The 22,944-nt window shown below is 50.5% G+C and overlaps 1 protein-coding gene across 3 annotated transcripts in view; it reads right to left on the bottom strand.

The window, feature by feature from the left end:
- Positions 1 to 22,944, bottom strand: part of CLIP1 (CAP-Gly domain containing linker protein 1) — an 87,504-nt gene that overhangs the window by 38,679 nt on the left and 25,881 nt on the right. For all 3 annotated transcript variants that reach the window (XM_054593914.1, XM_054593916.1, XM_054593915.1), the window contains exons 2-8: positions 22,300 to 22,491; positions 19,269 to 19,840; positions 11,059 to 11,183; positions 10,419 to 10,641; positions 6,225 to 6,422; positions 5,529 to 5,632; positions 3,718 to 3,778 (exon numbers count right to left, since the gene is read on the bottom strand). In XM_054593914.1, coding sequence (XP_054449889.1) covers positions 3,718 to 3,778; positions 5,529 to 5,632; positions 6,225 to 6,422; positions 10,419 to 10,641; positions 11,059 to 11,183; positions 19,269 to 19,840; positions 22,300 to 22,384 — 1,368 coding nt within the window. In that variant the 5' untranslated portion in view covers positions 22,385 to 22,491. The remainder of the gene's footprint in view (positions 1 to 3,717; positions 3,779 to 5,528; positions 5,633 to 6,224; positions 6,423 to 10,418; positions 10,642 to 11,058; positions 11,184 to 19,268; positions 19,841 to 22,299; positions 22,492 to 22,944) is intronic.

Genomic DNA, 22,944 nt, shown 5'->3' with positions numbered 1-22,944 from the left:
CCTGTGGGTGTTCGATAAAGCCCCTGAGCAGGTCCTTGTACTCTGGCGTAAATTTGATGTGACCAAGGGTGAGCACGACACCTCACGAAGGGAACCTCGAAACCAGAGCTGAGGAGGTCACCCCAGCAGCCTCTGCGAGAGGGAGGGGCACCGCACGTGCTGAGCGACACCGCACACCCGGCGGGCGAGAGCCGTTCAAGCTCTGCTTTCTTTCCAACAGTGGCTTTTCTAAAAGCCACTTGTCACCAGCAGGGCAAAAAAAAAAAAGGAAATTAGATTCACGAAAAGAAAGTTTAATAATTATGTTCCAGAGCCGCCATCCCTGAGGCTCAGAGCTGGAGGAAAGTCTGCCCAGAGCTGGGCTCGCGGTCTTGCCCTGAAGAGGCAGTCCCTCCCTGTGAGCTCCGAGGCGAGAAACGGGGACTCGCGGCAAAGGCGCCAGTGTGACCTCCCGTGTTTCACACCCTCTGAGCCTCCCCATCGTCACTCGCTCAGCCGTGACCGGATGGAGAACCCAAGAAGGGGATTTCTTCGAAACAGGTTTAAGGGCAGCAGAATCTTAATCAAACGAACTCAGTATCAATCTGAATGTACCTCTTCCCCACTCGACTCTCCTACCCGAGAGGTTCAGCATAATCAACTCATGAAACTATTGAGAGAGCTATTCCCAGAAGCTTCTAGTCACTTGTATTAACTTAAACATTTTGTGGTTCTAACTGGTCAGATCTATCAGTCTGGGCCATTATGGACAATGAGAAAATGACAACAAGCTCTAAACAAGGTAACAAAGGTCGTGCGGAGCTTCGGCAGAAGGTGGAACGTGTTACGTTATAAACGTCTTTGCTCTGAGGATGCCACCTGCATTCCAGAGCCCACTCTGCCTGAGAAGCAGGTAGAGGTCACCGTGGACTGTTTAAACAAAACCTTCACCTGCTTCACCGCTCACACGCCACAAAAATAACAACACTGAAAACCGGACTGTCTGGATAGTCCCCCTTGCCCTTACGTGCCTTGGACGGAAGTTGTTCCGTTCACCTGCTGTTACAAGGCAAGGCTCCAATCTAGACCTACATCGCTGTGGTCCCAGCCTCGAGCACAGAAATTCAGAGCAAGAGGCAACACGCCTTTCCCCTCCTCTGGACACTGAGCTCAGTGTCCCACGGGGGAAAGGTCACCGCATCAGGACAAAAAGCCAGCATCCACCAAACGGGATCCTGTCCCCCTTCCGAGACCTTCTGGGCGAAGCGGCAAGATCGCCCCGCAGTGGGACGACAGCCATCTCTGATCTGTCACCAGCACAGGAACGCGCGGCCCAGTCCCATGCCGTGCACGCAGGAAAAACGTGACACTGACCAGGACAGCCCTCCTCGCTCAGAGGTTCCTTCCTCAGAGTGAGACACGGGTCCCCAGAGGGCAGCCCGGGGACGGGGACTGGGGGAAAGCAGCGGCTCTGCAGGAAGCGCACAGAGAGCGGGGCCCCATGCAGACTGACAGCAGACGCAGCGGAGCCTGCGGGCGGGCGGACAGCGAGACCCAGGCCACTGAAGGAGCCGCACACAAAGGAGCCCCCCCAGCGGAGGCTGAGCCGCCTTCAGCCCCGAGCTGTCTGTTTCAGCTGCCGGCAGGCAGGCGCTGGGGAGGCGCGCTCTTTGTTTTAATTGTGTTCTCTTGTGGTGGCCAATCAAAGTAAGAAGTCGTGCGGTCTCTGCCGGTTGGCAGCACAGCTACTGAGGGGCACCAAGAGGCCAGGATTTCAAGCTGGTTTTCGTAGGATCTGAATTGGGTGCCTGGTCTTAAGCAGAGGGAGGAATGGAAAGAAAAACAGCTACATGCCTAGTAGCACTGCTACCCGAGAAACCTCACTTTGAAATAATAAATTCAAAACAGTCTCTTCAATGAAGAAGGTTCGCCTCTACTTTCAAAAACTAGGGAAAATACCTCAACAAAAGCCTACTCTAAAATTCTAGTCAGCTGCAAGGACAGGAACTGGCCAGCAGAGGGCACTCACACCAAAGGCAATCAGTCTGGGATTCCCAAGGCCCTTGACCTCTCCTGGGAATTAAATTAGACAATTTGGGAAAACTTCCCCCAGACTTTAACTCCTTCACCTGTACATTTTATGCCTCAGTCAACTACCATCTCTTCTGGAAATAATTTTACTAAAATTAGAAGATATAACGAAGTCTAGGCCCCCGGACAAAATTTTTCCCCCCCGCTTTTCGGCAAAATTCTTTATAAAGTAAACATATGCCTATACATCAAACAAATGGATTTATAGGGCTTAGTCATTACATACAATTTCTTCAGGATACAAATGTAACTGCTCTGAAAGCCACATGCACAGAAATATTAAGGCCAATGTCTCAAGGTCAGATTACGCAGTTAGTATTCAAGTATATCAATAAGCATTTTAATCTGTAATCAATCTGTGTTAACAAGGGAAATGTCCACACAGTTAAGTGCCCTCTTACATTCTCAGGATCTTCAGAAATCTGGCTCTTTTGCTATCAGTAAAAAAATAAAAAATTAAACAACAACCAAAGAGAGATTCTACTAAAGTAGCAATATGTTAGGGTTTCAAAAAAACTGATTAATTTTAAGTAAATTCGCAGACAGACTATACACTAGCCTAGAGCTGACGCAAACATTTTAATCTGTCCCTTCCCAGACCCCCTCAGCTGTATTGCAAATGAATCAGATGAAGACACGAACGTCTCGCAAGACTCTGGGGTCCTTCTAAATGGATGAGTGTAACACAAAAGTAAACTAAAAATGGAATTGTGTATGAAATGAGTGAAGAGTTTTTATTATTAATAACCCATTAAACCCTGGCCCTTACCAAATGAAAACTCGGAAAATGTTTTTCTTACTTTTTGTTAACTATAAAGATACATTTATTTCCAAAGAAGCCGGAGTTCCTATTGGGAAGGGCCCCTGGAATTTAAGCGCCGCGAGAGCAGCCAATAGTCTCTAAATTGCAATGTCAGCAAAATGTACATTCTGAGGACTGCACAGAAAAGTGCGGTGTCTACTAAAATATTATAAAGTACCAAAAATCTGCAAAATTTGAAAATTTTAATAATTTGTATTTGTCATATATCTGGCAGTGGTTTGGAAAACATCAAAACCATTGTTATGGGAAACTTGATAGTAAAGAAAAATCTCTATTAATTTAAAATATGCCATAGAAGTAAAAGAAGCTAAAATATAAATTGCTCTTTTTTTTTTTTCCTGGTAATCTTTTTTTTAAATTAACTCCTGGAACACACAGGTATTCCTTTTACAGCGTTAGAAAAGATTTACCCTGCTCAGTTGAAAAGCAAGGCTGAGATAAAGCACAAAGCTTTGTTTTGGATTATTATGATGAAGCAAAAGATGCTCCTTACCAGGAATGCCGCCTGTGGTCACCCGAAGGAGGGACATACAGTGTCCCTCAGGACACACTGCCAGATGTATGACTGGATTAACTCCAGTTCAAGGTTTTGAATTTCAAAGCACAAGCAGAGAGCAGTGAAAATCTTCCAGGGCCACCGAGGCGGGACAGCGGTCACAGGCCAGGGCTCAGACGCTCGGCCAGCCAAAGGCCGGAGGCCGGAGGCCGGGCCCCCGCCACTCCCTCTGCAGCCTGTCCTGGCCACATCAGCAGGCACAGTGACTTCATCCATGTTTCTAAACACGGGAACCCATGAACGCTTCAGAGAGCTGGAGGGGTTTTACCTCAAGGTCGCCTTTAGTGATGGACTCCTCCTCGACCCGGAACTGAAGGTCCTCAACCTTCCTGTGGATCAGAACCAGAACAAAGCACTTAAGTAACTAAGGGGCACACCTGCCTTACCGAAAGCGTGTGCGCGCCAGGCGAGCCGAGCAGGCGACAGGAGGGAAAGGCCTTAGAGGCACAGAGAACAGTCACGTCTGCAGGCCTCTGGCTCCGCACCCAGAGCTCCGCTCTGGAGGCGCCGGGGTTGCACCAGGTGCGCGTCCCAGGAGGCACGACATGAGAGCGGAGAGAAACCAACGGGTCCCTTTAGTCCCAACCACTAGAATGGGTCTCATCGAGACTAGCTCTGCCTCACGGGAAGAGAGGTCTGCTCTCCCCAGAAAGAGGTCTGAGGGTGCAAGCCAGTGATTCCTGCTTTCCAGGAACAGACCACGGGGGAAGGCGGCACAGAAAATTAGTCTCTCTTTGTACCGCCCCCTATACCTGCCTCCTGAGGGCGAGGCAGGCAGACTGCCCAGGCCGAGGTTCTGGGACAATGCTGGTGACCTGTCCCAAGGCTGGGGGAATGAGGCTGTGAACACTCTGCAGGAGAAGCGATCAAGAATTCTACTTGCTCCTAAAGAGCACATTTTTTTCACACTTTAAAACCTGCGATACCATGTGTGGGTTTCCAACACCGCTGTCAGAAAGTCGATGATACATGGCATTCTGAAGATAGAAAACCTGGGTAACATCCACATTATGAATCTTTACAAAATTGGGTGTAAGAGAGGGAAAAAAAGGGGGACAAAGTTCATAACCTACATGCAAAAAAAAAACAAAATGCCTTTCAAACTCACTAGCATTTTCAAAAGTTCTACTCAGTCAAACTGGAAGCAAGCAAATGCCCTCAAGCTACTGCACAGCAAGAGCAGGTCTAAGGACAGAGCAAAGGCAGAGAACCGGCCGGGACCTGCTCTCTGCCTGCAGCCGCATTTAGGAGGCAGGGGGAGGCCCCCTGCACAGCGCTCCTCTCTCCAGCGGAAAGAAAGCCGTCTCCTGCGCTGCGCTGGACACTGTAGCCCGCCTCCAGGGTGCCGCCCCCTCCCCACGGCAGCGCCTGGACCCACCCTAAGCAGTCGCACTAGATCACCAGGGAATTAAGTCACTGCCATCAGGAACGACTGGAGGCGGCATGAGGTGCAACAACAGAGGACAGACATCCCATAACCAGAGATGTTCACGTGGTCTCCAGGAAGACACTTTTTTAGAGACATTGTGTGTTAACCGTCTCAGACGACCTTTTATAAGAACCAAACTTGCTTTTTCTCTGCTTAGCACTTGATTTCATCCGCACCTGCATAGTTCTCTAATTGCTTCACATGGGAGTCTTGTTTTCCTAATAGGGGAGTATATTTCTCAAGAACAGGGACCCTACATCATCCACCAGACATAAGACGATGTCATCAGCTACACGTAAGGTGTTCCACAAACCCAGGGAACTGGGCCCCAGAATGCCCCCCACCCAGGAATGTATCCAGAGGCAGCGGGGCTTGAACGAACGCCACCACACTGACTCAAGAGGATGCTTGGCATACAGTCGGTGCTCAATAAACATTTGTTCAGTTAATCAGACCATGGCTAGATGATTCCAAATGACTCAAAAGAGGTCAAATCAAAGCAAACCTTCTTCATCCAGAATGGAGACTTCAATGTCCACTGAACTCGGTCATTACTGTGGTTTTAAGGGCTGACCCCAACGTGGCTGCTAACGGGAAAGGCGGTTTAAAAGGAAAAGGCCACGCGTGCACCAAGGGACAGTTCAGGTCACCTTTTCTCCTCCTCGAGCTGGTTGAGAAGCTCCACCTTCTCCCGGTCAGCGGCCTCCACCATGGCTCGCAGCTGGTCCATCTTGGCCTCCAGCTCCAGGACATGCTGGGGAGGCAAGGGTGTCCGTCAGCGGCCCTGCCCCGGCCCACGCCACCACCAAAGAGCTACGTTACGTGCAGCCGCTGCGGGCTGGCATTGCTATAAACCTTTTGCAAGTGAAAATGCATTCTCCAATCTTTAATAGGCCATTGGCGGCAGCATCCCTGGATGGTGGCGATAGAAACCCCACCATTAAGGTGATAGAGGGCAACGTTAAAACCACTCCCGTTTTTCTGGAAGCTGAGACCCACACAAAGGGCAATCTACAAGCCGGAAGTCGTCACCACGGTGTAAAGTCCTAGTCCACGAGCTCACCTAACCCAGGCAGGCCGGAAGACCTGGATGTAAAGACCAAAGGCTGAGGGAGGCGACCCACGAAGGACAACACCCGTCTTTATGATGACGCAAACTAGACCTCCGGTCGCAGCTCTCAACCAAGCCAACACACTTCTAGGGCTCCCAAGACTAGCTCCTGGCTCCAAGCACCAGGCAGGTAGTTCGGCCTCCACCTCGATTGAGAGCCTGCCGCCGCCTCCTGCCACGAGATCTGCCTGGAACCCAGCACCATCTCCACAGCAAGGCCGGCGCCAGACTTCACCTGGTCGTGTCCGTCCCGGGCCAGCGCTAGCTCCTGCTCTATCTCCCCCACGTGGCTCGTGGCCTTGGCCACCTCCGCCCTCTCCAGATCCCGTTCGGCCAGCAGCTGCTCAATGTGCTGCTGCTTCTCCTTCAGGGCCTCCTGGAGGGCAGTGGTGCCGGAGATCTTCCTGGCGTAACGGGAGGAGGTTTCAGTCAACTGCAAAGAAAGTGAAAGACGTGAAGGGCAATGATGCCGCGAGGGGGGCACGGGGCATGCAGGCGGGCGGCTCCTCCGCCGAGCGAAAGCGCGGCCCCAGCTCACGGGCTCCCCAGAGGCAAGGAACAGCTTCTCCCCGGGAAAGCGAGACAGCGCGGGCCCTGCCTGCCAGGCTCACAAAGAGCACAATGCTGGAGAGGGGTCCTAAGACCCTCGGGGGGGGTGACTGGAAGAAGAATGGCTCAAATCAATCAGAGGGAGCCTGGGGTCAACTGAGGGGGCCTTGCAGTAACCTAGAAAAATTCTGCGGAGCCCACGTACCGCGCTTCTCTTGGCCCAAGCTTCACTCATAGCTATCTTCTTCCTATGACGTTTTGGGCAACCTTTTGACCTTTAGTTTTGAGGTTTAGACTTTTTCCAACTTAAGCTTCTAAATACCATTAAGTAACCAACATGTCACCCTTGGCATCATGAGCCTTCCTTCGATTCCTTAAATAGCCGGACCTTTGTCGGGACTTTCTTCACCTTTGTTTCGGAGGGGAGGCAGAGGGGTCTCCCCCGGCAAGCCGGGGGGACTTACAAAGGTAAGGTGATGAGGAAGGCCACCCGCCTTCGGGCGTGGGGGAGTGGGCTCGTGTGTGTGCCTGCGTCTGCCCAAGTGCCCACGTAAGAGGAAGAGGAAGAGAGAGAAGGAGGGGAAAGATGTGTATGGACACGGAGCAGCAGGGAGGGAAAGACGAAGGAGAAAACAAATGGGAACGGAGAGGGAAGGGAACGTGAGGGAGAGAGACCGGCGGGTGAGGGCGGGTTAGGAACGTGTTTGAGCTCCGTCACCTGCTTCCCTCTTGAGGCTAAATAGCACGTAAATCAAAGAAGCAAAGCCCCTGCCAAATGTTAACAGGTCATGAGCCAGGCTTCGGAGGCCGGGAGTCGGGAAGAGGCCGCCCCCGTGGCGAGCCTTGTCCAGGGCCATCTCCTTGGCGCTCGCAGCTTCCTGACTGCAGCTGTGACTTCAGCCCCTGCAAGCGGAGCCTCACGTGGCGCTCGATTGCTTTTCTCGTCCTCCATCTGTCTGCGCTATTGTCCAGGACGCAGTCTAAGGACGAGGATCCGCCATCAATTCACAGGGAGGCCATGTGACAACGGTGAGAGTAGAGGAATCCATTCAAGCCCAGGTCATCCTTTGGGGTTTCTATTTAGTGAAGTTTCTTCAGTTGCTTCAGCGTGTTGGGGGAGGGGGGATCCCTGTCCTCCCTTGAACCACCTGACTTGACTTTCCAACCTCATTACCTGTGTGGTTAAATTGTCCTTTCCCATACTAATGTTTCGCCCTGAATACACTGAACTGGAGGTTCCCGAACCCTGCGCGGAGCTCTCCCAGGGTGCTGCCGCAAACTCGTCGGGAAATGTTTTTAAATTTCGAGGGAAATGCAGCGACACTTGTCAGACACCATACAAACTACTAGCATGAGGCAATTCCGTTTCAACAGGCTTTCGCCAGGAAAAAATGCCTAAGATTTTTTCAAGGGTCTTAGGGTTTACAAACCGGAAACACAACTAGGAAATACCCAGTGTTCCTCCAAAGAAATAAAATCTACAAGTTTTCATAGTAAAAAGCACATTTTGAGAAGAATCAGTCCTGCATTCTTAGCCTGTGGACTGGTCCAAGATGACAGTCTTCCGGAAGTCCAGTGGTCCGGAACATTCTTTTGTAAGTCCTTTGGGGGGGGACAGTATCAGAGGGTTATCTATAGGAGATATCTATGTAGATATATTCTCCAGGCATAACTGGAAATTTCAAAAGTTTAAGTTCCCAGGCTAATTAAAGAAACAATTGCCTACTCATGCCTCAGCCTATGTGAATTTTTTTGATTTTTTAAAAATATTTTAAATTTATTTTTAGAGAGAGTGGAGGGAGGGAGAAAGAGAGGGAGAGGAACATCAATGTGAGAAACACTGATCGGCTGCCTCTCGTATGAGCCCCAACAGGGACCAAACCCATGACCCAGGCATGTGCCCTGACCAGGAATCGAACCAGGGACCCCTCACTTCACGACGCCCTCCCAACTGAGCCACACCGGCCAGGGCTGCCTATGTGACTTCAGTCATTTAGCAGCTTGACCACAGTGACTCCATTTTATTTCTTCCCTCCTCGAGTGGCCAGACATCCCTTTAGATAACGTCACGTCTTTCCGAAGCTGGGCTTTGGCGACTGCCACGCGGGGCACGGACTGTGCGAGCACCCACGCCGCACAGGAGAGGAGGGCGATGGGCTCAAGGGATTCCAAGGTTCGACAGGCGGCCGGCATAGCGTACAGCCTCCCAGCGCTTAGTTATGGCCATTTAAGAATGAATTTAAAACACTTACCCTTTTAATTACTGGGTATCATTTTTCATTTTAAACAGCTACGAAATCATCGGGACATAGGTATTAAGTTGTTTAAACCTAGTTACTTCATACACAGGACTGTGAGCTCTATTTTTTGGCCGAGGGACACCACGAAAAAATACCTGAGACCCTAAAGGTGCTATGAAACCAGTGTCTGGGTACCTGTGTGCTCAACACGTTCCTAAGACCATTTTGCATGAAAGGATCTTTAGACTTTTTATATGTACGAGTAGGATTATATTGCCGAGATATATTCCTAGCAAATCACACTTCAATTTTTCTACATCCTTGGCATATTCTTTTATGGTGATTTTTCAGAAACAATAGCTACCCTATAAAGAAATGTTTTTAAAAGAAGCTGTTTCCAAGGCAAGAAGACTCCCTTCCCCTTTGCCAGGCTCCTGTGCTGAGTGAGCTAAGGACTCAGAGTTGGTCTGAAAGGAAGGGGGGGAGCTCAGGGAGCTCGGTTATTTCCCAAAGAAATGGACGTGTAACCGCAATGCCACAAAAAGGACGAAGGAGAGAACGCCTAGGCCAGACCCGACGCTGCTGCTATGGGACCGTGCGGGACGCAGAGCGGCGGGGCGTCCTGGGGTACGGCTCCATCCGAGCTGCCGCTTTTTCCGTAAGGTCTGTTTGCAATTTTTCTGCCGAAGACGCAGGCTTTCTTTTCAAAGGCAAAATGGAACAGTCCAAGTGGGTGTTGCGTTTACCGTGAACACCAGAGGAAGAAGGTGTCACTGGGCTCCGACGCTGCTCCGCTCCCTGCCGGACATCAACCCAAGAAGGCGGGGCGACATCCGCCTGGAAACATCCTGACCCCTCCCCACACTTCACAACCCCCCCCAGCGCAGAGATCCCCGATTCAGTCAGGAGGACAATCTTACGTGGCCATTTCAAATTTAAACCGCATTTGCCTCACTTCCAGCAAATAAACTTAAAGGCTGGGGATGAAGCCCAGAAGTCATTGCTTTGACCCTAACAAAACACCAGAATGACAGGCTGCCTATTTTAATTCTAATGACTCTATTTTTAGCAATCTAAACGGGAAGGGGGAGGAGTGGAAGGCAGGGTGGGGGGAGGCGATGGGGAGAGGAGACGAGACAAAACACAGCTCTTGGAGCACCCTTTCTCGTCCTTTCTCGGCCCAGAAGTCCCTCCCTGTGTCCTCCGGCCCAAGCCGGGAGCGCTCCACACGTTAACTGCTTTCAGGGAGTTAGACTGCGTCAATATTAAAAGTCTAAGAACATGGCTTTTCTTAAGGTACTTTAGATCCTAAAATTGCTTGAAATAAAAGAGAAAGAGCTATATGTCCTTGAAGAAAGGATCCTCCTAATTTTCCTGTCACTTTGTGCCCAAAGTAGTTTTAGAGAAGTCCTCTCATCAGTGGTTACTACAGAGCCACCCAGAACTGTGACATCTTAAGCCTTAAGGATCTGAAAGGGGTGGCTAAAAACTTTATATTCCAACGTGTATTCTAGCTAGAGCTTTACTCTGTGAAACCCGTAAGGCCTTTCGGAAGCTGCAAGTAGCACTGAGCGGGAGGTGAGGGGCGACAGAGCTGTCCGCGAGCAGAGCAGGCGCGCAGGGAGGGGAGGGAGGCTTACCAGTCCCGTGCGGCTGGGCTTGCTGCTCACGGAGGAGGCCACCGAGCTCACGGAGCTGAGCGAGGATGCGGACGGGCTGCGCTTCAGGCTGGCGGGGGTGGTCGCCATCACTCGCCTCACGGCAGCTGCCTTGGCTTTGGCTGGCGTGGTGGACGGGAAGCCGATCTTGGTCACTTTGTGGACGGGAGCAAACAGGCCATACTTGGGTTGACACTGAAAATACCTTTAGAAAACAATAAAAAGAACAGCAACAAAAAACTTAATTTTGAGAAATAACAACTATAACGAAAAAGTGCTCCTAACGAGTGAGTACATCATGACTGGCCTGCTGCCAGTTCTACCCATCGGCCGGGGGCACCCCACGCAGCAGCCACACGGACGTCAGCTGCTACACAAACTCATGAGCAACAACCTGACACACAGAGGCAGAACTACTCATCTGTTACCGAGATAACGAGGGAATAAACATTTCCACCATCAGACAGATGTACAGCAGTGACCCCACGTGTAAACCCTGCTGCACAAAGGGAAGGGAGAGCAAACACGCCCGACTCCGGCGGCTCTCCCAGCCGCTCCGTGCCTGCGCCACACCTGTGGGCGAGCACTGCCTGAGCGCCCGCAAGGGGGAGACCACACGCACCTCGTCCCAGCGACAGCCCCGTCATTCTTGCCGAGCGGCTCGTCTAACTCCACACCACACCATTCCCCCTTGGCAAAGTCCGTCTCCCCAAGAAACCGGACCACACCGGCCTTCGTGCCGCCAACCTGGAAGAAGAGAACGGGCAAGTGAAGGGATGAACGGAAGGGAACTCTCTGTGGGGCCGACCAGTAACAGGGCACCCAGCGCCATCATCGCTGACGGCAGGCTCCTCCTCCCTCTGCTTCCCCTCTTAACTGCGTCTCTCCGAAGGTGGCCCAGGGTGACTTAGGCCACCAAAGTGATCCGGTGTACCCGACACATCCCAGTAATGAATGAGCCCAGGTACTACGCTGCTATTGAGGCTGCCCACCAACTTATTCCCTTCCTTAGAAAAATATTTTATTAATCCAGAGAGATTTTCCTGCTTCGAAGTATTTGCTGCAAAAATAAAACCCCTACATCATTAAAGAAAAACAAAATTCATCCATAATCCACTGTAACACAAGCTACATTTGTTTTCTCATGCTTCCTTTCTACCTTTTATCCACAGAAATCAACAACACATACGAGTTCAGGACAAACATTCACACGCACACACACAGTTGCCTTTGGCCTCTCTAACTAAATGCTGCATGTAAATGTCAACTATTTTCCTCTCTGAGGGTCTCCATTTCTTCACAACTATTCTTCACATGTTACTTTACTTGAACTGTTTCAAAGTTATCTTTCTGAATGTTTGAGTCTTTGTCCCAGCCGTTGTTTGAGACAATACATGACCATTATTTCCAAAATTGTCCCACCAGCATTTGTTCATTATTCTTCCTTTGCCATTATTTTTCTACTTCACACATTCCCTGTCACAGTGTCTCACGAGAGCGCACGAGAGCGCACGAGAGCGCACGAGCGTGTCTGAGTCTTTCTCTGGGCTCAGCGCCTGTGCGGCCGCCGCGGCACCCAGTCACCGTGGCTGTGCAATCTGGGTCTCATTCGCTCTGTGGGTTTCCCTTACTGATCTTCCAAATAGTCCCCGAGTTTTGTTTTTCTTAATTTCTTTTTTTTTTAATTCCACCAATTTTATTTTTTAAATTAATAGATGTGAAGAGCTCAGAACAGTACTTTGTGTTATTTTTTTTTTAAAGAGAGGGGAGGGGAAGGGAGGGAGAAAGTGTATTGGCTGCCTCGGGCACGCCCCCAAACCTGGAACCTGGCCCGAAACCCAGGCATGTGTCCTGACCTGGAACTGAACCTGCGACCTGCTCAGTCCACTGACCCACACCAGCCTGGGCTCATTCCACCAGCTTTACAAGAGGTGCATCACTGAAGGAAATTAAGAACAGTACAAGCCAAAAATAAATGCGGAGCCTGTGTTTCCAGCCCCAGAGGCTGTCGCTGCTGGCCCTGGGCTTCATCCCTGCTGTGCGCCAGCTGCTGCTTTGCGTTTCGCAATCCGCATTCGGCTGGATCACAACGCACACCTGACTCATTTTTCAGGTGGGATGTTCACCTTTTTCTTATTGACTTAATAACTATACATAATAAATTTAAATTAATTCTTCAATAGCCAATACATTCTAATCCTTCCAAAATGTCAAACACAAACCAATAGGGAAGAGTGTCCCTTACTCAACTCCGGTCCCCTCTGCCCCGCGCCGGTCACTGGCTTCCGGTGCAGACCCCTCCCAGCACTTCCTCACGCACGCACACAGAAGCACATGTTAACGTCTATGTTCTCCCACCCTTTGATTTTCCTGCCACAGCCAGGGTACCTCGCTGGGCTCCAGCACAGCACGGAGCTCGGCCGCTGCGTCTCGCTCCTGTGCCCTGCGCCGCGTGGCTGCACCCAGCTTACAGCATCAACCCCTGTGACCGGCCTGAGTTCTGAGAGTGACTTTCCTCTTACACGGGCCCGTTTATTTCATAAATTTAAAAATCACTTTGGCTAATTCTCTTTAAAAGTCCAATGAGACTGTGTTAAATGTAGATTACCTTGGGAAGGTGATGTATTTTATTGAGCTTTACAAGGAACCAGATTTTAAGTTTTCCCCTTTCATTTGTTTTTAATGCTCCTTATTTTATTTAGAGCACTTTGTATCTTTACTATTTCCTTTTTCCTACTTCCCTTTGGTTTATTATTCTTTACTTCCTAATTTCTTAAAATCAATCCTAAGTTTATTTTTTTTGTCTTGCTTTTTAATGCTGAAGGCATTTATTTGAACTTTTTCTCTGAGTAGAGCTTTTTATGAGTTTGGGATGACACACATTTTTTCCCAGCTCTGTTTAACCCTTTGTTGAAGACAGAAAATGTTAAAGCCTCAAAGCTATGTATAGTTTTTCTCTGAAAGAAACTTCCCACGACACCGATTTAAGGAACAAGGGGTGGTGGCTTAAGGGGCTCCGTGCAGGGAGGGCATGTGAGGGAGACGGAGGGCCGTCCTGGGGTCCTGGAAGGTGCCACACTAGGAAAGGGGGCTGCAGGAAAGGCCACGCAGGACCTCCGCTGCGCCCAGCACTGCAGCCACTCGCCCGCGGAGCAGGGTAGGCGCTCAGCCAAGATGCGCTGCACAAACCGCAGGCGGCCTCTCGGTTGGAGCCTACACAGAAAAGGCCACTCTTCCATGTCAACCAGCTAAAGGAAAAAGACAGCCTGTGGCTGGAGGTACACTTGACGTCTCAGAAGCAAGCGAAGGAAGAAACACGCCAGCATGGGCTCGCAAGCTGGACAGTCAAATGCCAGCTCTGCCTGTGAGCTGGTCCAATTGCTTAATTTGTTTCCTCACAAGTTAAATAGGGATAATTACGAGATGGCTGTGGAATTAACCGCAATAACCCACATAAGGCCTAGCAGTGTCTGACAGCCCGCACAGGAGACCGATGCGCTGCTAGCGGCGGGTCTGCGCGCCCTGGCGGGGCCACAACTCCAGATTCGGCCCAGCTGACCTTTCGCCAGCCTCGCTGCTACTGGTGGGCTCTGCAAAGGGCGCCTGCATAAAACCAGCCTCCGTCTCCTGCCCCTCCTGCCCCTCCAGACACTCCTGCAGGCGGCGTTCAAAGCAACAATCCAGGCGACATCACGTGAGCGGAATTCCACGTCAGTTCAAGATGACGCAATCCCCTCAGATAATCTGCTGGATTCTTTGCGGGTGAGTCTAAATTACTGTCACAATCACTCTTTTTCCAAGAGGCATCTAACAGGCTGTGGGCAGTGAAGTCCCGAGCAAACCACAGGCTTCATCCGGCTCTGAAGCCTTATAAAGAATGACCACACGACAGATCAGCAACGACTTCTCTAAATGCAGGCGATAGAGTACACACGTACCCTGGGGAAATGCCAGGCCACTCAGTTTGTTTAGTTCCTAGGATAGGCAGCTTTCTTACACTTTCCCCTGACCAAACCCAAAATTCTTGACCCGCATAGAACAGACAAGATGCTTTCTTTTTCCCTGTGAAAGATCATCAGTAATCACTCAAAATATCTCCAAAAGAGATAGAAAGCCACATGAAATCCTACAAGTCACTCAAAACACTTTCCTCCTTAAACATGTTTCAGAGGACATCTTTTTCTGAGCATTTAAACGCGATTTTATAAAGTCAGGCTTCACCTCCCATGTGTTCCAGAGAACCCTCGTATGTGCATGTATATTCATTATAAGTCACAACTTCCAAGTCTACGGTTTAGGGGCAGATGTCAGGATTGTTAAAGAGAAAAATGTCAACACCAAAACAAGAAACGGGTTCCCATGGCAAACGCAAGCCACTGCCGTGCCATCTCTCCACGTTCCGAACACGGGCCCGTGACTCCTAACACCGGGGCCAACCCGAGCTGGGGTCCGGAGTCACCACTGGAGACAAAATGACTTTACACTAGAAAAGCGCCTGAAGGAGACCTAGCTGTCCTCATGCTTTGGCAAACCTCAGATTTGTGGGTTCTCACTCATTCGCTCCTTCAATGTACTCTTTCCTGAGGCCTGGGGCCTTCAGATACAGAAGTAAAAGCAGAATACAGTGTGGCCACCAAAGGAGAGAGAAATTCAAACAAATAATTCCAGGAAAAAGTAATGTCAAGAGGTTTCTAAAAAAAAAGGCTGTGGGAACAGACACAAACCCCCTTCTTGTAAACATCTGTGAAAAAGAAGGGCACCGATAAATTCTGCAGGCTAAGGAATGGGTCCATGAACAGGAACCACATTTCCCGCCCAGCAAGCCAGCAAGGCTCTGCTGAGTGAGACTGAAGGCTTCTGGAAACTGAAAATGAGAAAAATCAAAACAAATTTCAGAAAAAATAATTTGAATCTGCAGCAATCCTCACTGGGAAGGAATCAGGCTAAGCAAAAGGCTGTTGTGCTGGAAGAGATCTCAAGAGTCAGCCGAGGCCTCCAGAAAGAGTTTTTGACGTCCTGTGAACATCTGGAATCTTCTCGACCTTGGGCCACATGTGACAGCACCTTTTATTAATAACCGCTGTCCCCGCAAGCAAGCTAGGGAGCGGCCACGGCAGAGAACAGCTTACTCAGAGCAGGGCCCCATCCCAGCAAGAGCCCAAACCCGCCGGCCGACGACGAACAAGTGCCCGGTATAAGTGCAATGTCAGAAGCAGACACATAGATCTGGGGTTTCTCAGTCACCAGTAAAAGGACTGCGGAAAAGAAATCAAATTACAAAGGGCACACTCACACTCCCTGGGAGGACATAAAATAGAAAAAGCTCTGTAGATTGTCATTTGGCGCTATCTGTTACAATTTTAAATGTCTCTATGTTCTATGACTCAGGAATTTCATTTCTAGGTGAAAACATGGGAGAATTCTAAGGGTCTATGGTCAAAGGAGGTGCGCCACTTCCAAACGGTGTGACACCAAACAGCAGCTTATTTTAAATAAACACTTGTATTTACAAGCACAGAAATGCCCCACATCTACAAAGTACATTGTGAAATGGCGTGTATATAATATGACCCCATTAGGCATGTGTTGTAAATTCATGTTATGGAAAAATCTCATAAACATATTTGAAGGAATTATGAAAAACACCAAAAAGTACATACCAGATAAACTGCAAGTTATTTAAGGTTCAAACACAAGCAAAATAAATCTTACAAAGATATTTTTTATTTCTCAGGAAGATTTTTCCCCCTTCGCATCATCCAAAAGGCTTATAGATTTACACCGTAAGATTTTCAGTGGCATAGCTCTGAGAACAGCGCGCAGAGATAAAGCCTGTCACTTAAAAAGAAAAAAGCCTGAGACCCCCTTCTCATCTGTAGTCGTCAGCTGAGACTCCGGCCCAGGACAGGGCGTCCCGGACACGGAGACGGTCACGTCGCAGCAGAACAGCTGGGAGCAGGTCACATTTCTCGAGAACCTGACATCACACCCCTGAAATACCGCGTCCGCTCCGGCAGCGCAGCAAGGCCACCTCAGGACACTCAGCACAAGACGCTGCCCAGGGGTCCCCAGCGGGAAGGAGGGACGTCTCTGGGAGCCAAGTGAGCTGCAGCAGGAGCCCACGGCTGGCCTCCTCGCAGGGCAGACTACGGCGATCCCAACCAAGACCCCCCATGGAGCAGTCACAAGGGGCGGGTGGCAGGAGCAGCTCTGACGGGCCCCCCCGGGCCTCCAGGTACTCCCCACGCCAGCACGGCCCACGTGCCCCGCACTTCGCTGGTGACTATGAATATACGGGGCGGGGGGGGGGGGACGGGGACAAGGGGGAGCTTCTCCACGGCCTGGCTGCCTTCTGCAGGACAGGAGCACCGGCCCTGGCTAAAGTGGCTCGGAGGGTTGGGTGTCGTCCTGCCAAAGGCTGCCGGTTCAATTCCCAGTCAGACCACATGCCTGGGTTGTGGGCCAGGTCCTTGGTTAGGGGCGAGCAAGAGACAACCAACTGATGTTTCTCTCACAAATTGCACATCGATGTTTCTGTCCCTCTCTTTCTCCCTCCCTGCCCCAGTCTCTAAAAATAAAATATTTCTTTTAAAAAGACAGGGGCACCTGTTACAGTCACACCCCGGGAGCTCCTGCCTCTGGACCTTGCAGAAGTCACTAGGCTGAACATCAGCCCTCGTGCGAGAGTCCCCGCCTGCTCCCCCTGTGAGGTCGGGGCGAGCTGAGGTTACACGGGGTGAGGCGTGGAAGACGGCCGGCCACCTCCCGCCCCCCAGCACCGGGCCGGTGTCGCAGGAGCCCCACGGCGCCGGGGCGGGACTGGGAAAATTCTACACCAGTTACCTCAAAGCAGTGACCTAATAATTAATCTTAGTTCCATCAGGATTGTAGGAATCCACAGAATTTTTCTTTAATCAAGTAAATTTCAAATCAAGTATTTTAGATTTCTAAATCTAATTTCTGTAACGAATTAAAGTACAGCTATTTTATATTTCTAAGTGAAAAGTTTCTATTAAACAGAGTAGTGTCTTAAAGCAGAAAAGACACAGGGACTGAGGATAAGAGGAATAGTGACATATGAGGACATATGTCACATGGCCATATGACCTGAAGGTAAGTCATGTTCTTCCTCTGGGCTTCAGTCTTATGTGTGAAAAGAGACATTTGGTGATCCAGAAGGTTCTTGCCAGCTCGGAAATACTGTGATTCTGGGATACTCCTGTAATTTCTCCTAGAAAGACTAACCTAAGGAGGGAAAGAATGTTACCACCTCCAATAATACACTCCATAGGACTTCCGATTCTCATGGATTGAAATAAAAATCTGTATGCTAGTTTTGAACATGTGATTAAAATAATCAAAATTTTGCCCTCGCTGGTGTGGCTCAGTGGATTGAGTGCCGGCCTGCGAATCAAAGGGTCACTGGTTCGATTCCCAGTCAGGGCACAGGCCTGGGTTGCAGGTCAGGTCCCCGGTGCGGGGCGCACAAGAGGCAATGACACATGGATGTTTCTCTCCCACTCTTTCTACCTCCCTTCCCATCTCTCTAAAAATAAATAAAATACTTTTTTTTTAAAAAAAGCAAGCTGTAGATCTCATTTTTAAAAAATATTAAGATTTTCCTAGGAACCCACCATTCAAACCTCTGCAAACCACCCTGCGTCCACACAGCTGCCTTTTCCCTCCCTGCACGAAGGGAGCCAGTCGCCCTCCACCAAAGGCCCGCCGAGCCCTGCCTGCGCTCGGGGCACTGAAGCTGCCTCTTCCCCGGGGCGCGAGCCATCACCGACCCACTCCCGCTGCTGTGTCTCCCCACTGTTCCCCTGGACCATCCGGCCAGGAGAGTTAACACTCAGGGGCTCTGCCATCTTTAAATAAACCGATCAGTAAACAAACCCAGTCCCCCCAGCCCCACCGCTCTTCCAGCATCGGCCCGAACCCCTATTCTCCTCAACATCCAACGTCTCCAAGGGAGAGTCACCCCAAATCCAGTCTCACCCACCTCTCTATCTACAACCAGCTACAGCCACCTTTCCAAACTGCAACCTCATCGCATCCCGCATCACTCTGCCTGCTCTGAAGGACGGAGCCGAACTCCCTGCACGGCCTAGGGTCGCAGGCCCCTACAGACCCCACCCAGGTAACGAGCCTCACCTCCTACCAGGGGCTCGCTGCACCCGGGAAAGGACACTGGTCTCCTCGTCAAACGCGCCAGCCCCCCTCCCCGGGCACCTGCCCTTCCCGTGGCCGGAGCGCCGGCCGCCTCCTGCTGCCTGGCCCACCCTCTTCTTCTTCAGGGCCGCCTTGATCATGACGTCCCCGTGGACGCTTCTTGCTGTGAGTGAGACTAGCCTGCCCTTGTCATTTTCTGTCTTAGCAGCCGAATAGCACACTACTTGACTAGTATTTTAACGAATTCTTCCTCACTCTAGTTGGTGCAAAGGAAGGGCTTCTTGTGCATCCTCAAAGCAAAAAAAAAAGAAAAAAAATTTTTAAACTTTTATAAAGACATCTAAGGCCTCTTCTGAAGCTGTTTTGTCAAGTAAAATAACCTTAATAGTTATAAGTTATGAACTCAGTATTCTTTTGTCTACACTGGCAGAGAAAACTAAAATCGATGACTGCAAACCTGTGCTCCTTCTATGCTCAAACCACACGGCCACGTTCCAATTTGTATCGCGTCTACATGTGAACCAAACAACTAGAAAAGCTGACTCATTTCTCCCTGGTGAGCGGCCGCCCCCCCAGAGCAGACCCTGAGCCTGCACCTCCCCTGCCCCGCAGTGGGCAAGCCCCTCTCCGCACAACGGCCTGGGGAGGCCCCGGACTCACCAACACCCTGTCCCCGATCTTGAGCTCCCTCTCCCCTTTCTTGACTGAGCCGGCCTCCGAGAGGTTCGAGGTAGACTCGCTGGCGGTTCTCGTAAGGTTGCTGATCGGCGGTGTGGCCGAGGGCTCCTTCGCCGCTGGCGGGGACGGTTTCGGAGGGATATTCGAGGGGGTGGCCGGGGAAGGGGCCGTGGTGCCGGCCGCAGAAGCAGACAGAGGCGAAGTCGCTCTGGCGGCATGAGTCGCCTGCAGGCCATTTGCTTCATCTTCGGTCTGCACCTTCCTCGTCAACTTTGAAGGTCGCGTGAAAATGCCCTTTAAAGGCTCGCACTGGAAATACCGGACGCCGGCCACCGAGCCGTCATTCTTGCCGATGGGTTCATCTAAGACGATCCCGGCCCACTGGCCCGGGGCAAACTGCGTCTCTCCCAGGAACTGGATAAACCCAGGCTTGTTTCCATTCACCCAGACTCGCTCCCCAACTCGGAAGTCGTCCACAAATTCCTCCTGTGTCTCAGCGGGAGGAGCACTGGATGCTTTTTCACTGGATACTGTTTTTTCTACTGGAGCTGCGACTGAAAACAAGAAAGGATCAGAAAAGATTCAATTTCATATTCAAGCAGACAACTCCTAACTTAAAGGAAAACAAACCAGAGAAAGCTAAAAGCAATGGGAGTAGCCACAGCTCTTCTAGAGGGGCTCTTTGTTCCTTCTCCTTTCTTTTTTAGCAACAAGGCAAAAATTACTTGACCCATCACTATGCTTTTCAATGCTGTCGGAACTCAGTGAGCTGGTGAGATTTCATCCTTAAATTAATGCAATTAAGATTAGAAGCAGTAAAAACAAACAAACAAACAAATTAGCCCTTTCCCCAGAGTTCAAAACACGGGTCTAATTTCATTCCTCACTCCACCCCCCGCCCTGAGCTCCACAAGCAAATGCCTGCTCAGGCCGCTGAGACAGGCTCTGTCCCCACGTCTGAGTGGCCAATGAGAGCTGGCAGGACCCGGGCATTTCCCAGAGACCTGCGCGAGATTTGGTGACGAAGGGATGGCCTCAGTGCTGCGGCCCGTCCTCTTTACCCTGACACAGCCACGCGAGCCCCTGCGTCGCAGCCAAGCTGGCCGTCCAGGAGAGCACCTGCCCCCAAAAGCGGTAACGCTGTGCAATCGCTACTCTGCAGCAAGGCAGATGTTAGCTTCTGCCAGAAATGGGATGTTTATGCGGAAATGCATTCATGCATTCAGCCAGCAAGCATTTAATAGATATGATGTACGAACTGGCAAAAAGAGCCCAGATTCTTAATCGTTATACCGCTGACTGGGTATTCTGGGCTCTTAGGGTGTTGCACAGCCTCTCTGAATTTCAGTTTCTTCGTCTGTAAGGGGAAAGTGTAATCTATCTTGAGGAATGTTAAATGAGTATTCAAAGAGAAACTGTATTTATTGATGCCGCACGTGTGTGTTTTGAGCTCCTACCACCCCTGGGGGAGTCCCGGGCATTGTTCTGTGCTAGGGGACGAAGCCAGACAGTGCAGTCTGTGCCCTCACAGGGTTCAGGCGAGAGGTGAGGAGACGGGATGTGGGTTCAGGTAGCCCGAGTGCTGCGGAGGGGGCAGTGCCTCTGGGTGGCGCCGTCAGAGAAGGCTTCCTGGAGGAAGAGGCATATGGCCTGAGACCAGAGGAACAGCCATCAGTTGTGCAAAGGCTGGCGACAGAGCAGTTCTGGCTGGCCCAGAGCAGGTCCGGATGTTATACTACCCCAAGGGAGACCGCGGAGCTTTGATTTGTGGAGGATTTTTTTTTTAAAGAAGAGCCAATGTTCTCGGGGAGAAGAGATAATAATCTGTCAAAGGCAGGGACCAGCCCACTCAGTTTTTCAGAGTTGGTGCAAGCGTCAGCGACTCCTCTTCCCAGCGTCTGCAAGCATGACTTTCTGACAAACGATCTTCATAAACGTGCCTTGAGTTCCTTGGCAATTCTTTTCTTTTAGGAATGTAAGTTTTCGTATTAATAATAAACTGCTTTCCACTTTTAAAAAAATTCAGTGTGTGCCAAGTACTGTTGGAGACACAAGGTTGAACTGCTCAGGACCCCCTGGATTCAAGGACTTTATGTGCTAAGGGGTGTGCTCGGAAAGTGCTAGAACTGAGAGAGAGAACTAAGGCAGGGCTGAGTATCACAGTGGGACACCTCGTGGGATTTGAAGGGGGCTTAAGAAGAGGAAAGGTTTTGAGGAAAGGAGAGCAGGAGACGTCGGTTTTGACTGCTTGCCTCAAAGCTAAATAGCCCCGAAGGCCAACGAGCATCTTCAGAGAAGAATGTAACAATGTTGGACCTGCTGCATTATGGTGCACACCTGTCTGGAAGGGCTGACATGTCTCGCTGTATGTGAGTCACATAAAAAGACCCTGAAAGGAAGCATTAGATGCCCTCTCTCCCGTTTCTCTTAGTAAAGACCTAAAGTGATCATTATGCATCGTAAACTGAAACAGTAGAGAAGGAGGTGAAGGGCAGGTGGGGAAGAGGTTGCCGAAGGTCATTGAAGGCCTGGGCCATTCACGCAGTGGGGACGCTTGCCCTCAGCAAGGAGACCTGAGTCGCCGCGCTGCCTGCGCCCTCGATGCCAACGTCACCCTCTCTCAGGGAGCATCACCTCGTCTTGCGAGCCAGACTGGCCTGTGTTTCCTCTCCACGTCCCTACGCCCCACGGTCCGGAGGAGCTGAGAAGATGCGCGGGGAGAAAAACCGAAGGCCTATCTTCTCCTTGGAATGATCAAACACTGAAGGCACGTAACCTGACAACTATTTTACCACCTGACACTAAATGAACTACATTACATAAAGATAACCTACAACAAAGTAAACTCTTCACGGATTAAGGCTTTTAGACAAAACAGGCTATTCTGTTCATTAAAACTTTTTCAAACATTTTCAAGAATATGAAGCTTCATAACGTTATCTTTTAAAAACTTCCAACCGAAGTCCTCACACAGGACCGTACCCGCTTCGCCGGTCGGGGACCGAAGGCTCACCTGCGGCGGGCGCCTTCAGGGCCGCGCCCCCGGGCCTGAGGATCTTGGCGGGGACCTTGAGCCCGCTGGGCCTCAGCATGCTCATCGTCCTCGGCGTGTCGGCCGCTCTCCCTCGCCTGGTGCCACTACCTTTCCCCAACCATTGAGACAGCCGTGGGAGGTTCTACAGCGACGTCAGTCTCTGGGTTAAATCTGCAGAGAAAAATACAAAAAGAGTTTAGACTCTATTGGAGAAAGAAGGCAGAAAGAACAGTTATTGTTAAAGTACCTTTCACAGCCTAAACTCTTTCTTATTATAATAAACCACCTCTGCACTCAACCTAGGAACTGATTATGCCTGTTCACGGACAAAGAGAATGAACATCTGAGAGGTTAAGTGCTTTCCCATGGTCACTCAAAGTGGCGGCACTTTGGGGACTTGGTGCTTTGCCTAACAGATTAGGTCCCTGAAGGAAATCTTCCCAGAAGACGGTGTTAAAGAAAAACCACAGGCCCCAAATGGCACCACTCATGCAAAAGCCTGTGGCCCCAAACCTAGATTTCATACCTGGCCTAACGGTGGTTTCAGCCTCTCCCAGAAACGTAACCTCAACTGGGACTTCTGGTCAAGCGACAGTCATCTGTCATGGCCCCCCCCCCGCCACA

This window comes from Pteronotus mesoamericanus, unplaced genomic scaffold (genome assembly GCF_021234165.1).
Source record: "Pteronotus mesoamericanus isolate MK-2021 breed Mesoamerican mustached bat unplaced genomic scaffold, CSHL_Meso_final scaffold_507, whole genome shotgun sequence".
Lineage (NCBI taxonomy): Eukaryota > Metazoa > Chordata > Mammalia > Chiroptera > Mormoopidae > Pteronotus > Pteronotus mesoamericanus.
This window is presented reverse-complemented; position numbering and strand designations above follow the sequence as displayed.